The following is a 16,729-nucleotide window of genomic DNA, read 5'->3' on the forward strand; positions in this document are numbered from 1 at the left end:
AGTCTCATTTGATAATAATCCATTTGGCTAACACAGTTTAAACATATGCTTTTATTTTGTAAATTGCTAAATAACGGTATGTATTACATATATCCTTTCTAAAAATTGAACAATTCTCTTTATTTAAGGAAAATATTTTTGAGAGAATTATTAAACCAACAGCTTATACTGTGGCCACTTAACAAGACTCTATAGTTTTTCATTCTTTTAAAGATTAAGTTCAGATCTTACAATAAACAATATTAGGTAAAGATGGATATTAAGAAAACATACTTTAATTTTTTCATTCTTTCATTTTATTTCCTAGTGCTACTGGCTAAGAAAATGTATGTTTGCATTATTTCATTTAATTTAGTTTTTTGGTGTGATAATTCTTAAGCCAGCTGTATATAGGACACTTAAGTAATACTCTTCATTAAAAAAAAGTATTCCTTGGAGTACAATATTATGCAAAAACTTGGAGTAGAATAATTTAGGATTTACACTGTAGGTAATTTTTCATTCCTTTTACTTCATTGGTAACTGTCAGTTTTGTTATTTTTAATAAAATGTGTAAGTAGCACTACATTCTAATCTTAAATCAAATTAAGAATGAAAAACTATTGTTACTATGAATATATATTCATTAACTGTGCTGTCTGTTCAACTTGCTCCTGGATCAGCCTGCATTGACATTCTTTGCTTTTCTGTGTCTTGTCTATCTTTACTGTTTCCATTAGATCCTCCTACTACTACCACCCTTCAGCCTACAGTTCAGTGGCATCCCTCAACTGCTGACATCGAGGATCTAGCAACAGAACCAAAAAAATTGCCCTTCCCATTGTCAACTTTGGCAACAATTAAGGATGACACAATTGGCACGATCATTGCTAGTGTAGTGGGTGGGGCTCTCTTCATAGTACTTGTAAGTGTTTTGGCTGGAATATTCTGCTATAGGAGAAGACGGACGTTTCGTGGAGACTATTTTGCCAAGAACTACATTCCACCATCAGATATGCAAAAAGAATCACAAATAGATGTTCTTCAACAAGATGAGCTTGATTCTTACCCAGACAGTGTAAAAAAAGAAAACAAAAATCCAGTGAACAATCTAATACGGAAAGACTATTTAGAAGAGCCTGAAAAAACACAGTGGAACAATGTAGAAAATCTCAATAGGTTTGAAAGACCAATGGGTTATTATGAAGATCAAAAAATGGAAATGAAGTTTGTCAGCGATGGACATTATGACGAAAATGAAGATGATTTAGTTTCACATGTAGATGGTTCCGTAATTTCCAGGAGGGAGTGGTATGTTTAGCAATCACTAAATGTGACTTAACAATGTATAATCTTTCATTCATACTAGTTGATCATTTTCAGATTGTTCATACTTTTTCTTGAGGAAGAATAAGCTTTTTCAACTTGATTTTCAAGCTTACTTTTTATATTCTAATTTGACAAATGAAAATGTAAAATCTGGGTTAAATGTATCTGAGCTGCTTTACAATTTTTTTTCAATGCTGTACTACTGTCTCAAGATTTAAATTTTAATGCAGAGTACTTTATTGGTCTGAGGCACACAGGTAAGAAGAAATGTCAGCATTAAATGTATGACTTTTTTTGGTACAAAAAATTAAAAAACAAAAGGAAACTACCTTGGCATTGTGTATTAAATGTTTACCTAAGACTATAATCTCAAGTATAATGTTTGTTAAACATATACCTCTCAAAATTTATCACCACTGAATACTACATCAAAATTGACTATAAACTAATTCAAGAAATGTTTATATATATTTTTAGTATACAAAAAATATTCAGCCTGGTGAAACACCTTTCCTTTTCAAACATTATTTTCTAAGTTTCTATACAAATGGAATCTTTACCTCTGCATTTTAATGAGCCTTGCCATAATTACTGTAGAGTGGCTTTTCAAAGATATTTTGTTGCACTAAAACTGTGGTAGTAAATGCAGTGAATGTGATGTGTGGAAGAGTATAATTAGCTGATCAATATTTTTGTCCAAAATACATGCAAGAGTAATAAAAACGCCTTTTAAACATAATTATTACAATTTCTTTCATCTCTGGAGGACAATTTTTACATTGTCATATGAACATGGATTTTGGTGCATTAAGTGGTAATTTTGTTTTAATGCTTTATGTCCTAAATATAAGAATAATATGAAAAGATGGCACACAGTTTAGTACAGACAGGGCATTTCAGTATATGAAAAAACATGGGTAAACATGGGAGTACCAGTTTTAGAAATGAGACATATCAGCCAAGAATCTATACAAAGAATTTTCTAGACCATCTTGTTTTAGTCATTTAATGTTGATGTAGTTCAAACGGGTAAATATGCAGAAAAAAATAGAATAAACTTGGAAATTTGAGGTTTAAGAAGAAAAATCTGAATTATAGAACTCATCACTAACGCTTGCTGATGGATATTGGCAAATCATCCTGGTATTTTTTACTCCTAAATGTATGTGTGTGTTTCAAGATTTTTGTTTTTCCGATTAAAACTGGAAACATCATGAGGTGTTTTACGTTTTTGCTTTTTACGTAATTAAGTATATCCTTTCCAGAAATCATGTAATTTTTGAGAAAGAAATGTCATCTAAATCTTCAAATGTAGATCTTCTTTGTAACGTAAATTGCTTCTACAGTGAAGTCCCATAAAATTGTAATAATGACAACTATTTTGAAGCCCAAAGAACACCTTTTTTTCTGTAGATGATTCATTTGAAAAAAGGACTGTGTAGAATTGCCTTAGGTGTTTTGCCAGGAAATTGAAGTGGAGGTTAGTAGGAGAATCATAAATTAAATAAATTATTTTGTTAATAAAAAGGCAAAGTAGGTACTTTTTTTTAACCCTCCCAACCACCCCCCTCCTGATCCTTGTCAAAGCTAAAAAAATGTTTTAAAAGGCAAAGTTCTAACATGTTTATAGAATTTTGCGAGTAGTGAAGGCTTTATTCTAAATGATTATGACCTAGTTTTCTTTGTTTTAACTAGCAGTGTTTTGTGGAAATTAGAAACCTGTTTTCTTTCTTTTCCCAAACACTTATTGTAAGACTATAATATGGGTTAAGGATACAGTTAAGTAAAGTTCACGATTATCTTGTTAAAAATATCTAGTTTTATATATAATTAACCACTGCTGTACAAATAATAAGACGCTTTGGTCCAAGTCATTGGAAGAAAACTTTCTTGATACTAACCTATGATTTGAAGTGGCTTTATTTTTTAAATTTAAATATCAACAGTAATATGGCCACAAGGAAGATGGGTCTAAAATTTTTTCCCTGAAAGATGTACATTTGTGTCTTTTTTGATCAAAATTTCATCTTTAGAGCAATGATTTGAAATGCTATATTAATCCGAGCAGGCTAATCACATTTAGAATAGTATATAAATCTCAACTTGAGTATAATCTGAAGGAAATTAATGTATTTCAAGAATTGTATTTCAAAAATATAAATATTTACTTAGCGATAATGAACTTCCTTGTATATTGTGGTCATTGTGCAGTTAGATTATTTATTTATTTTTTGGTGGGAGAGGCTGACATGGAAAACTGCAAGTGAGTATTTGATGTATTCTGTATCCTTAATCGAACTCATTTGGCAAACTAAATTTCAAATTTTAAGAATCTGATACTAATACTTAAGACTTTCTGAAGCATTGCACTGTTAGAATTTTGTTTACTGTACATAGACTTGTTTGTAAACATCAATAGTCATATTAAATAAACATTTTGTTAATTAATTTTGAATATCAGTGATGTGCACAGCTAATTGATAGGTATATCAATTGTATATCCTGCTCTCAGAAAAGGTGGAAGAATAGTTTCCTTTTACTTTGGCCATGTTTATATTTATTTCTCTCATATTCTTTAAACTTTTTTCATTTTTGTATTCACTTTAGGGCTGTCTTTCACACTGGTTAAAATATTTCAATAATACAATGGAGATGAATGCAACTCTTATTTTTTCCTACCATTTTTAGTGAAATACATTGAAACTTTAATAGGGTAAGGACTAACTTTAAAGTGATACTTGAGAAGTAGTTTATAGTTGAAAGGTTCAGTATTTTACCATGTGCCTAAAAGGTTTCTATTTGATATCTAACATAAAAGAAACCATTAAGGTTTTTCAGTAGTAAATATTACTTTGGATAGCCGTTTATAGGGAAGTTTTATAAAGATAACCCTGGCTAAATGTTTAGCATAAGGGGCTTTAGGAAATGCAATGTGTAAGTACAAAATTTGAAAGAAACGTAGCAATTTTATATTCAAAATCGTCTGATTTGAGTTTGATTCTCCTTTGGGTAAATATTGCTAAAACAAAGTATATGAACAAGTAAGAAGTTACTGATATGTGGAAGCAATCAATGTAAAATATAAGAAAGGAAGAAGTAGTACCTATATTGAATTTTTAATTCTAATAGGGGAATGAGTTACAGACTGAATTGTTTTTCCTGTTTTCTTGTTAATTAGAAATGTATCATCCTTAAAAAGCTCCTTTCTCAAATTTTTGGTATGTTGAGTTTGAATTTAATTTTAATTTGTACCAGTGTTTTTTTGTTTCATTTTGTTTTTTTCATATTGAGTTACTTATCAGGTGGTAGCCCCAATAGCTGTGCAACAAATCTTTAAATAAAAGTTAAAAAAAATTCTTTAGAGGCATATTTCTGTAACAAGCCTTTGGCTCTGTATTGCCTTATTTGTCTTTGTTACGATATTTGCTGGAGTGGGTGAGTGAGTGAGTGAGTGAGTGTGTGTGTGTGTGTTTGTGTAAGTAACCTATTTTCATTAATGATGTTTTGTGGGAATTATAAGCCTATTTTATTTCTCTTCCCAAAAAAGACTATAGCAGGTTAAGGATAGAGTTAGATAAATTTTGAGGAAGCATCTAAGTTGACTTTTAGCCATTATAGAATTTGCTTTTAATTAACGGTTTGATTCCCATCTCTTACATACACATCATGAATAACATTCTCCAGAATCATGAATTATCTTGTCTCTCTAGCCCTAGCAGTTAAACCAAATTTTAAATATTTTTGCTGTGACTTTGACATAAGTCAAATTTTATATATTTCAGCCTGGAATTAACACATTTCATAAGATATTTTTTAGGTTGGCATTTAGTGTTTTTCACTTATTGCTTGTGAGCTGCTTTGATTAGAAATGCCATTGTTTCTAATTGTTTGTAATTATGTTTTCCCTGTTTCCTATCTGTGATATTTAAAATTATTAAACATTTTTTCCCTAAACTTTAAATTATTTTAGAGCAAGCAGCAGTTTTTTAAAGTATATATAACGTAATTCGACTGGATTAACTTTGGTGTCTTTCTTGTTATGCCAGTAAAAGTTCATGCATGAAAGAATCATTGGAGTAGTGTACACAGTATACCAACTTTTTAAGGTTTTAAAAAATACTTTGTTTCTATTTTCTATTCCAGTAAACTTCACTTTTGTTTTTTTCAATACATAGCTACTTTGGGTTGAGTAGTAGTAGGTTTCCACCAAGAACTTGAAACAAAACATTGCTTGCAAAAGCTTTTGTGGGATTTACCCTTACACGGAGCATTTCTTTTCTTGAACCTTGATAATTTTTATTTTATCATGTTTATTTCAATTTAGAACGATAAAACTTGATTCAATTTTGAGGGGTCTTATTTCACTTGCCTTTTAGTTAATGGCTGCTGTTTATTCTGGCTGGGCACTATGGATGAAACAGAGTGAAATTGAATTTAGTGGAATAACTTATATAAATAATCCTAAAAACTTGAGAATAATTCAGGGCCTCATTTCCTTACATGCATAATATTTCTGTTGAGACATGATACCTAATTTCAGTCTCAGTTATGAGAAATATCTCAGGGAAAACCAAGTCTTGAATGGATGGGTTGATCTCAGAGCCAGAGGTTACTAGATCTTGTCCTTGGCCTCTCTTTTTAAAAAACATTCTAGGAGCCGGCTCCTTGGCCGAGTGGTTAATTTCGTGCGCTCCGCTGCGGCGGCCCAGGGTTCGGATCCTGTGCGCGGACATGGCACCGCTTGTCAGGACACGTTGAGGCAGCGTCCCACGTCCCACAACTAGAAGGACCTGCAACTAAGATATACAACTGTGTACAGGGGGCTTTTGGGGAGATAAAGCATAAAAAAAAAAAAAAAGATTGGCAACAGTTGTTAGCCCAGGTGCCAATCTTAAAAAAAAACAAAAAAACATTCTATTATGGAAGATTATACACAAGACAGAATTATGAAATGAACCTCTATTTACTTCAGTTATTATCAACTCATGGTCAATCTTGTTTCATTTAAACTCGTACCCACATTATCCCTCCTGCCATTAGTTCATCTGTGAGTATATCAGTATGTAGCTCTAAAAGATAGGAAACGTTTAGAAAAAGTAACCACAGATTCATTATTACACCAAAAATTAGTAATTCCTTAACATCAAGTATCTAGTGAGTATTCAAATTTCTAACATACTTTTGCAGTTTTGACTAGAATCCAAATAAGATTCATATGTTATGATTGGTTGAAATGCCTTAGTTATATGTTCTCCGCACTGCTGCCCCATGCCCCTGTTTTTCCCTTGCAATTTATTTGTTGAAGAAATGGCTTCATTTGTCCTACAGTTTCCCAGTTTCGATTGTGCGAATTGCATGTCTGTATTCTTTGTAAATTGATGGTGAGAGCTAGAGCCTTGACAAGATTAAGGTTTAATTTGGGGGGGCAAGATTACTTCTTAAGCTGAGGTATGTTCTTCCATCAGGAGCCACATAATGCCTGCTTTTTTGTTATGGCAGCCATTTGATGCTCCAAGCCTAGATCTACTAACAGGGAACCTCCTTAATGTCTAGATCTGTTAGCTTTGTTCTTTTACCATACCATGTGCTTTGATTTCTGAATAATTATGTCCATGCTGGTCCTTTCTGAAATTCCCTTCCGTCCATTTTCCACACTGGGGAACCAGTCTGTATTCAAAATCCAGCTCAAATGGATAGCTTTATGAAACTTACCTTTCTCCTTTAGAATTAATAACTGCTGCCCGTATTCTTTTATGTCAACTTAGATCTACTCTACCATAACTTCACGCTTTATTCTCGTTTTGACTTATCTTCTCTAGGTCAGTGCTCTTCAAAAGTTTTGACTGTACGTATCAGTTAAAAATTAGTATGTACTCCTAATATGTACAAGTTTCTAAATTATATAAATGCTTCTATAGAAGATTGCTATGTACATTGTAAAATATTCAAAAATGAACATTTTAACATCTGATGAAATGCTATTTTAAAAATATTAATTTTTTTCTCACTAAAACAGAATTTGGGAAAACAATGTGATTGTACTTCTTTTTAAAAGTTAACTTCTTTTCTCACTAAAACATTTTTGAGAAAACCACATCATCGAATTTGCTTCATTTGGTTTTTTAATTTTGGTTTTATACTTTTTGATTCAGTGATTCAAAGGTGTGATTCTAGTATACTTTGATAGTTGGTTTTTAGGTATGATAGCTACAGTGCTACCTCTCAAAAACAAGTAGATTCAAATGGAAGAAGTCCACTGTGGAGGCCTTAACAGTTTTCATCCCAACTACTGTTTATAGAGCTTGTCTTCATGTTCAAGATGTTTGGTTTTTCGATATCCTGCTAATCCCAATGACCTCACTTCTCACATTAGCTACAATTTCAGCACAGTATGGGTTTAGCGTGAGGTTTATTGTTAATTAAGAGTGAATGTAAGTCTCTATTTTATTTGGCTTGCTAACGAATTTGAATTTTTTTGGTTGATGTCACATCTGATTAGATTGCCATGGTTTTACTTCATAATGTAACTGATAAAGTTTGTGTATTATTGGTGTTATCTTCATTCTGCCAGTTCTTTGCAAGAATGGTATTTACTAGGAAGGAATCCTTATTAGTATGTAGCACAGATTGGCACGGATACCCTCACTTGGTCCATGTGTCAGATGTTTACCTGTCTCAGGGCACCCATGTCCTGCCTCCTTTACATTTTTTACTAAGTCTAGATATGTTAGTTCATTCAGCTGAGCTCTCATACATCACAGTGTGTCACAAGATGCTGACTGTACTGAGGGAACAACCAAGTGAATTTGTAACTGTTTACTGGATTTCATTCTGGAACTATCCCACTCCACACTTCTTGTAGGATATTGTCGGTGTCCTGTGTGGCTGGACAACACCTGACACATGGACCAAGTGGGGCTGACAGTGCCAATCCATGTATTAATACTAGTACAACATTTATTTTTATTAAATGCCCTCTCCCCACCTTTTTTTAGATGTGATAATCTCTTCTTATACTTCATTGGAAAGTTATGTATTTTTAAGGATTCTGTGACCCCACTTGGGGATTTTGCTCTTGATTGTGATGACAGGTACGATGTAAAATTCATCCTGCATTCCTAGCCCTTAGCACAAGGCCTGTTACATGTTAGGTTAATATTGGTCGTTTGTTGGATGAGAGGCTGAGGAGACTGACCTGACCCAAATAGAAGACTTTTAGTAAAAAGTAATGAGGTAAATATTTGGATGGTTGTAAATAATTAGCTGTCATATTGAAAAGATAAGCATTTAAAGGGGCTATTGAAAAATAAAAGATGGGATATATTTATGGGGAAAATTGGTAATACAGTGATATGTATTATGGGAGCAAATAAAAGGTGGGAAGATAAGTTTGTAGAGTGTCACATTAACCTATGAATCACGTGATGGCATCACTGAGGTTTTGGTGAAGGGAATGAAGAGAAAAAAGAGGATGAAACTTAACATTTCAATTAATTATTAAAACTCGTTTCAATGTAAGTGTGAAAAGAGACTGTAGATTTCTATACTCACCCATTTTGAATGATTTTAGCAAATTGATGTAAACAAGTATTTTAGGATATTTAATAGTATTTAATTTTTAAAAATATTGTCATGCCTCAGTTTCAGATATGAATTAGGTGAGCAAATGTTTGAATAGCTTTCACATATTTTTTTATTCATTTGTATCAGAGTAAGACTTTAATTCAGTTTAACATCTGTAATATTTATACATGCAAATATTTTTTAAAAAGTAATGAAAGTTATTTCTTACATCTGTACTGAGTTTTTTGGTATGATTTGTAACTGGTTTTTGAACATTTTCCACATGAGACTTATGCCTGGTACCTTTAATTGTGGTCAGTATACTATTGTATTGAGGAATGCTATTTTTCTGTTTTTGAAGGTGAGTTTCCAAAGTATGTGGGTTAATATAGCTGCTGTGATAACAGGAAGCTGTACTTCTGAGAGACACACACACCAACCCTTTAATGCTAAATATTTTAACGCTTTTGTCTTTTTGTTTTCTTCTGCTTGTAAGCATTTAATTAGATTTAGTAGAACATCTCTTTAGGTGATGATGTTGTTTCATGTCATTCACTCAGTAAACTAGCTTAACATTTAAAAATGCCAAATTTTAATATATTTGCTTACTTGACTTTTTTCTCCTTGTAGTGGTTTTATTGGGATATAGAATCTATGTAGCTTATGTGGACAGGGATGTGGGAAAGGCAATGCTGGGGCTCAATTCTCAATTTTCATCAAAGTTCTTTGACTTGAATGCAGGAAATTTCATCTCTTCCTTTGCGTGCTAGTGTTCATCACTTGTTACTACCCTTAGAATATTAATACTCTCAAGTATATTCTTTTTTATAAATTAGAAGAATCAGAAAAGGAAATATGAAATATATCCCTATATGTATTTAACATAATTAATTTGCCTGTATATAGATTATCCAATTGGTAAATAGATTCATACCTAACTTTTCTTCCAGTTGTTCATTTCAGTACTTTCTAACCTTTTCTGATACTGAGAAATGTGCAAAAAAGAGAGGATAAATAAGAATAAAGATTGAATGGAGCCAGGTGAAATAAATATGCGCAAATTAAGATAGAAGGAAGTGTTATGGGATATATATAGTCAAGTCTCAGTTATAGAATCCCAGAGCTAGAAATTATAAGGCTAACGGTAGTCTGCTGGATAAAGTAGACCATAATTAAATGTTTAAAAATACGTGTTTAGACTTCAGAATTACTTTAGGATATTAAAAATAGTATATATTCAGATTTGGGAATTACTATATTGAAAGCCTGTGATTATGTTTATTACTTACAAAGCACTACCAAATTTAATATTATTGCTAAGATTAAATCAAAGGCTTTCTTGGAGGGAGTGTGAGATTTGATAAAGAATTTATAGTGATTTTGTACATTGAGGATCTTAATTTGGGCTAATTCAAAGAGCAACCTGAGTTTTTGAAAAATAATTTCACAAGTATTGCTATAAATCTGACATTAACTTTGTCATTATCATCAAAAGAAGAACACTAAATTCTGTACACTTAGGCAAAAATGGTAGCTGCTGAGTGTAGAACAGAAGGATTACTCCTAAATCATCCCAGATCTCTTTTTCACATTTACAAGAGCAGAGTAATATTTGACTATCTTGAATTGCAAATCTTTTTGTCATCTATCACATATTCAAATGGAGATAGTAGCGATTAGAGAAATGAGCAAGAACAGGAAGATAAACCAGATGTGTATTGGCAAATGAGGGTACCCTCCTGAGGGACGGAACTGATTATATTGTTTAAAATAATTGTATATTTTACTATTTTTAGATTCTTTCGCTGTTTGAAAGGTTATTGAAATGGGTTACTTGCCATTCATTGGTATAAGATTTTTAGTCTAGAATGAGGCAATAAAATGGCCCATTAATAAACCCAGTATTGTTAGTTTGCTAAAGAATTTTTTTCTTTTTTTGAGGAAGATTGGCGCTGAGCTAACATCTGTGCCAATCCTCTTCCATTTTGTATGTGGGATGCTGCCACAGAGTGGCTTGACAAGCAATGGGTAAGTTTGTGCCCAGGATCTGAACCCACCAACCCCAGGCTGCCAAATCGGAGCACACGAACCTAACCACTGGTCCAACCCCTAAAGAAATTTTTATAATTGGAGAGAAAGTAAAACATTCTTTTAGCAATCTAAAACACCATGTAACTCACATTTTAATAAAAACAAGAGTTGGAGAATATTTCTAAATATGTGTTTAAATGGAAATATTATGATGCTAAGTAGGTGAAACATGTTTCAAAACTGATAGTGCTTTAATTTCGTTTAAATTTGCCACGTCTGGATCCCAACAGTAATTGCAATTATTTAAGAGTATATGTGAATGTCAATCTAAGTGAAAGCTGAGTTCTTTGTTACCAAATAGGGGGCCCAAAAGGAGAGTCTACGTTAGATGTTGCAAAAACACATTCTCTCCCAACAAGGGTGTAAGGGCGATGGTTCCTCTCCTACCCAACCTTGCTTTGTTTCACTCTGTGTTCTCCAGTACTCACTGATTGTGACTGGGAAGAACATGTAGCTTTAGGACTGCAGTGTCTTCATTTAATAGAATGTTATATCTTTCCTATTGGATAGAAAGACAAAACAAACTCGTGTATATTAAAGGTACTTAGTAACTGCTGAGTCACCCCACAAAATTTAATTACTGGATTTAATGTGGCTGAAATTGTCAAAATAATACTTACACAGAAGGGTTGATCATTTTGTCATATCCATATACTTAGATTTGAAAATATATAGTTAGAATTGTAGTCAATTCCCTTATTTGAGGGTTCATAAAATAGGGTGACAGTTTTTCAGAATTGTGAGAATTGCTAACTGCTAAATATCTGTTTAAAATCCTTATAAAATTTGTGGGGCAGACTGGGAAAGAGAATTTGATGTTCAGAAATGATATAGTGTGTCTATAGCCAGGAGAAGGCAAAGAATTTCCATTTAATTTTATAGTAGAGACACTATCTTAAGTGTGTTTTGTATCAAATGTGCATGAATTAAGAGAAATTATCTGCAACAAGTACTGTTTTAATACTACTATTTTTAAACCTCTTAAATTTTACAATGTTACTTTTGACTATATTGATTTGGTCTGGGATATGTTTTGTTTTCTCTTTTGCCCCTTTTTGAAGGTTTTTGGTTTCGGTAAGATAATTTATTTTATATTTAATAGAATAAAAATGGTAAATGTATTGTTGGTTAACTCTATTAAAGAATACTGAAATTTTTTTGTTTGTCTTATCACCTTTTAGAGTAAGAACTTAAAATAGTTTTCTCTATCTCCTTTTCTCCTCCAGGCATTTTTGCCCATAGAGAATAGACTCCCTCATTGATATCTGACTAGGGATATTCTTTTCATAACTTGAAAAAAAGCAAAGCTGGAGTGCTAAGGTGACATCTTACAAGGAAGAAGGGTGTTAAACATAATGCTACAAAAAGTAATGAATCAAATTTGGGGTCCTCTGAACTTGCTGTTGGATAGCATACTTCAGTCAAATAGTCCTTGCACATTGTAGAAATTAGGGTAGCAAATTTAAGAATTCTTCTAAAAATTGTTTGAAAAGCCTAATTTTTGTTACTTTACAGATGTTCCATTTAAGCAGACATCTTCCATAGCCGTAGCTGGAGCTGTAATTGGAGCTGTCCTTGCCCTTTTCATCATTGCTATCTTTGTGACTGTGCTGCTGACTCCTCGAAAAAAGAGGCCATCCTATCTTGACAAAGTGTAGGTAACATTTTTGCCTGTGTTCAACTATGAATATTTAGTATGCATCAGTCTTTACATCTTTACAGCTACTCATATGTAAAGTGTCTGGGAGATAGAAGTAAAGGTACTGTGAGAGCTTTGTGAGATGACCACGGTTTCATCAGAATGTCTCAGACTACATGTAGGTAAATAAATGGTGTCGAGGAGCTACTGGAGACAAATATGGTAGACACCTTTTCCACCTACAGTATATTAGACATCTTTCCAAATGCTAACATAGTGACACTTCGTGTTGTCCTGCCTTCTGAATAAAAATGCTGGTCTTTGATGAAGTAGTTGAAAGATATAAAAAATCTTATAAGTTTAACTCTTCTTCAGATTGTATATGCCTATCTTACATATAGATACAACTTAACTTTCAACTGCTTAGAGTTATTAAATACATCGAGTTTTAAAGCTTTTTCCTTGAAGAATTTTGGTTTTGGTGATTTTTTTTCTGAGGAAGACTGGCCCTGAGTTAATATCTGTGCCAGTCTGCCATCACTTTATATGTGGGTCGCCACTGCACCATGGCTGACAAGTGGTGTGGGTCTGCGCCCAGGATCCAAACCCATGAACCCGGCCGCCGAAGTGGAGTGCACTGAACTTAACCACTATGCCACGGGGCCAGCCCCAAAATGTGCATCTTTTTTATTTAAAGAGAAAGCAATGTTTTTGGCCCAATCATTGAGATAGAATTATAAAGCAGAAATTGCTCTTTACTATAGAATCAAAAGACCAAAGTTCCCAGTTCACTTAATTCCATCAACGGCTTTGTTGCTTCATCTGTGAAATGTGAATAGTACTTTTCCTACTTACCTCACATGGTTGTGATGAGAGCAGAATAAGATAATGTTTATGGACAGTGAAGTTCGATACAAATGGCGTTATTTCTTGTGTAGTTATTAATGTTTTTGTGTTAGAAACTAAGGCTGGCTCTCAAAGAATGTATTTCTTCTGTCTTCGTAAATGCTTTATGTGGATCTCTGCCTCCCTAATCTGGCACAGTGACAGCACTAATCTCTTAGGATTGAAGACACCTGAGTGTTATCTTAGCTCTGTCACCATCAAATGAGTGTATGACCCCAAACAAGTCACGTTGCCATAGGCCTCAGTTTTCTCCCCTAAATGACCTATGGCACATTGGAGCTATAAACTTGCTGTGATTTTTGTTCAATGAAAGGAGATAATTACTTTAAATACAAGGACTGTAAAGTGCTCTTTCAGTGCCATACCTGTAAGACTAGGGTGCTTTAATATTTCAAGAGTAAGTAGCATGTGGTTAACTTCATCTTAGTTCTCAAATTATCTCAGGTTTTTCTACAATTTCAAAAACATAATATACTAGTAGGCTAGGAAATCCCTATAATCATTTTATGTACTCTTTGAATTCTATTCATTTAAAATATTATTTCATGCCCACCTTGAGAAGTTATAAGGCCACAGAGAATTTGTAATTACTTTGGCCTCTGTAGCTTTTATTCTCTTTATCCTTTAACATAGGTAACATTTCTGTTTGATTTACTAATCACAAGTACTAAAAGTTAGTTATATGTGATCTTCGAAAGTATGAGAATACATAAAAAATTATTTTCTAAAATGCAGAGAGCTAAAGGTTATATTTAATTCTTTTGTTGTAACTCAACAATGTTTAAAATATATGAAAATATTGTGTTCCCGAAGGATGTAATGGTCCCTGTTTATTTCAAGTGGCAAGATTTATAATAGTCTGTAGATTGAAAATTTTAATTTGCATGATGAATAGTCTGAGAGTGACCATGGCTTTTGAAAATTAGTTTTGGAAGTATTTTCAAAATACAGTATAAACGTTTTTCATTATCTTTTTAAGATATAGCCTTTTAAATTGCTTTTATGACACTTCGGAGGAAGGTGCCTTCCCTTACACATTTGACTGTCTTTAGTGTTGATAAGCACAGTTAGATTTAAAAATGTGCAATACTGAAGTAAATTAGTATGTGCTAGATTACTTGCTTAATAATTTTCAAAAAATGCTTCTACTTTATTTGCTTCTTTAAAAATGAATCAGATTGGTCCTAAACACTGGAACCTTTAAAATCAATTTACTTTTTTTTTTCCATCTATGATAGGTTAATGGAAATATAAGAACTGAATTAAACATGTACTAATAAAAATATTAGTATGAGGAAAATGTCCTCAAAACTTGAGAACCTTAATTGTCCCTCCTTTTTTTCTTTTTTGCTAAATGTGGCAGTCACGTTTTTTAACCTTTTTAATGCAGGATCGACCTTCCACCCACACATAAACCACCTGCTATGTATGAAGAACGATCCCCCACTTTGCCTCAAAAAGACCTTCTATATCAGGTAAATTTTCGTGAGTACACCTAAAATAGAATGAAATAAAATAGAAAATACTAAGCAATGTATATTATTTAGTCATTTTCCATTAAATATTGCATAATATTATATAATCATTTCTTTGAAACATTTAGGGGATCAAATTTTGTCTACAGATTGCTAAGAAAGGAAGTTATGGTTAATGTAGCTACGATACATCAACAGTGTATTTATTAGTATAATTTTTATTTTTTTGCTGAGGAAGATTGGCCCTGAATGACCATCTGTTGCCAATCTTCCTCTTTTTGCTTGAGGAATATTTGCCCTGAGCTAACATCTGTGCCAGTCTTCCTCTATTTTTTATGTGGGTCACTGCCACAGTATGTCCACCAACAGGTGGTGTAGGTCCATGCCTAAGAACCAAACCCAGGTAGCCGAAGCAGAGTGCACCAAACTTAACCACTAGGCCATGGGAATGGCCCTGGGAGTAGAAATTTTTACTAAAAGCATATGGCTGAAGACTTATTATTTTATTGACATACAGATTCATTGTAAAATATGCATTTTTATATAAAATAAAAGGTAGAAAAATTGAATTATTTTGTAGGGTATAACGAAGAGCTCTTTTTCCCTGGAGTACATATTTTTGTTTCTTTTCAGTATACTCAAGATCTAAATTTTAGCATTCCTTTATTTAGCAACAAAACATTTATATTCCAGTTTAAAAGTCTGGGTATGAATATTGGACCCCATATTAGATTTATGATAACTTTTAAAATTTCTTTTGGAATCATTTCACAGTAATTCATGTAAAAGTATTGTTTTCAAGGCATTTGTCTCATGTTCTACACCTAAAGTAATATGCTCTATTTGGGAAAGCTTAAGCCATCAGAATATTTGAATACTTTTATTAGCTTTTGTTTTTTGGTTTGTTTTTGTTATTTTTTTTCTCTATCACTCATGCAGTCTATTGGGGCTCAACCGTGTACTGGGGTTTATTACCTGTTGGAATATCCTATAATATGTTTCTCCTAAAATATTTCTTATATCTTCACCTTGAGTAAGGCAAATCATTTGCCCACCAATTAATTAATTTAATTTGCTAGAAAGACTCCAGTGGAATTTATCTGTTAAGGTGTTCTCCACTTCTGTTCCTTAGCTGAGCATATAGTCAGTCTACTGCCTGGGCACCGGGCAGGGAGGAGCATTCTCTGGCATGTGCATTCACTGATAATGGGCACCAGTTTTGCATCTTACACAAGTTTGGTGTCTTAGGAGTGAAGATGTACAATCTTTTCAAACCTCTTGTTTTCACCTAAACAGTGTAGACTCACCATCTCTTTTGGCAAATAAATGAGCTAAACAAGTAGTATGAAATGTCAACAAAATAATTAGTTAGAGTGCTTGTTAGTTGCTACAGAAGGATAGCTGGCTTCCTCCCTCCACAAAGCTGGTAATTAACCAGAGGATTTCTAGATTCATTTTTGGGAATTTTGTTAGAATGTTGTTAATAATTTTCTAGGACAACCCTAATTGCATATAATTTTATTCTTGTCTGTAAAATCAGTTGATTTTATAACTTGTTGTTACTTAATATTTTTAAATTAAATATGTATAGAAGCTTATGAATTGGAAAAAAATTATTTGGTCCAGATCAGGTATCCTGGGTTTTAGTTGAGAATATATGATTGCTGTATATGTAGGCACTGCTAAATAAACACAAAAGGAAGATTTTTCTTGAGTGATTTGAGTTGACAGTGGTACAAACCGCAAT

General features: G+C 32.8%; 1 protein-coding gene across 3 annotated transcripts in view; it reads left to right on the forward strand.

Moving 5' to 3' along the window:
* Nucleotides 1–16,729, forward strand: part of NECTIN3 (nectin cell adhesion molecule 3) — a 134,505-nt gene that overhangs the window by 58,422 nt on the left and 59,354 nt on the right. For 2 of the 3 annotated variants that reach the window (XM_046659276.1, XM_046659277.1), the window contains exons 6-7: nucleotides 12,478–12,616; nucleotides 14,898–14,982. In XM_046659276.1, coding sequence (XP_046515232.1) covers nucleotides 12,478–12,616; nucleotides 14,898–14,982 — 224 coding nt within the window. Of the gene's footprint in view, nucleotides 1–719; nucleotides 2,837–12,477; nucleotides 12,617–14,897; nucleotides 14,983–16,729 lie in introns of those variants that run through there. The other variant, XM_046659275.1, reaches the window with a different exon arrangement.

Source organism: Equus quagga, chromosome 4 (assembly GCF_021613505.1).
Source record: "Equus quagga isolate Etosha38 chromosome 4, UCLA_HA_Equagga_1.0, whole genome shotgun sequence".
Taxonomy (NCBI): domain Eukaryota; kingdom Metazoa; phylum Chordata; class Mammalia; order Perissodactyla; family Equidae; genus Equus; species Equus quagga.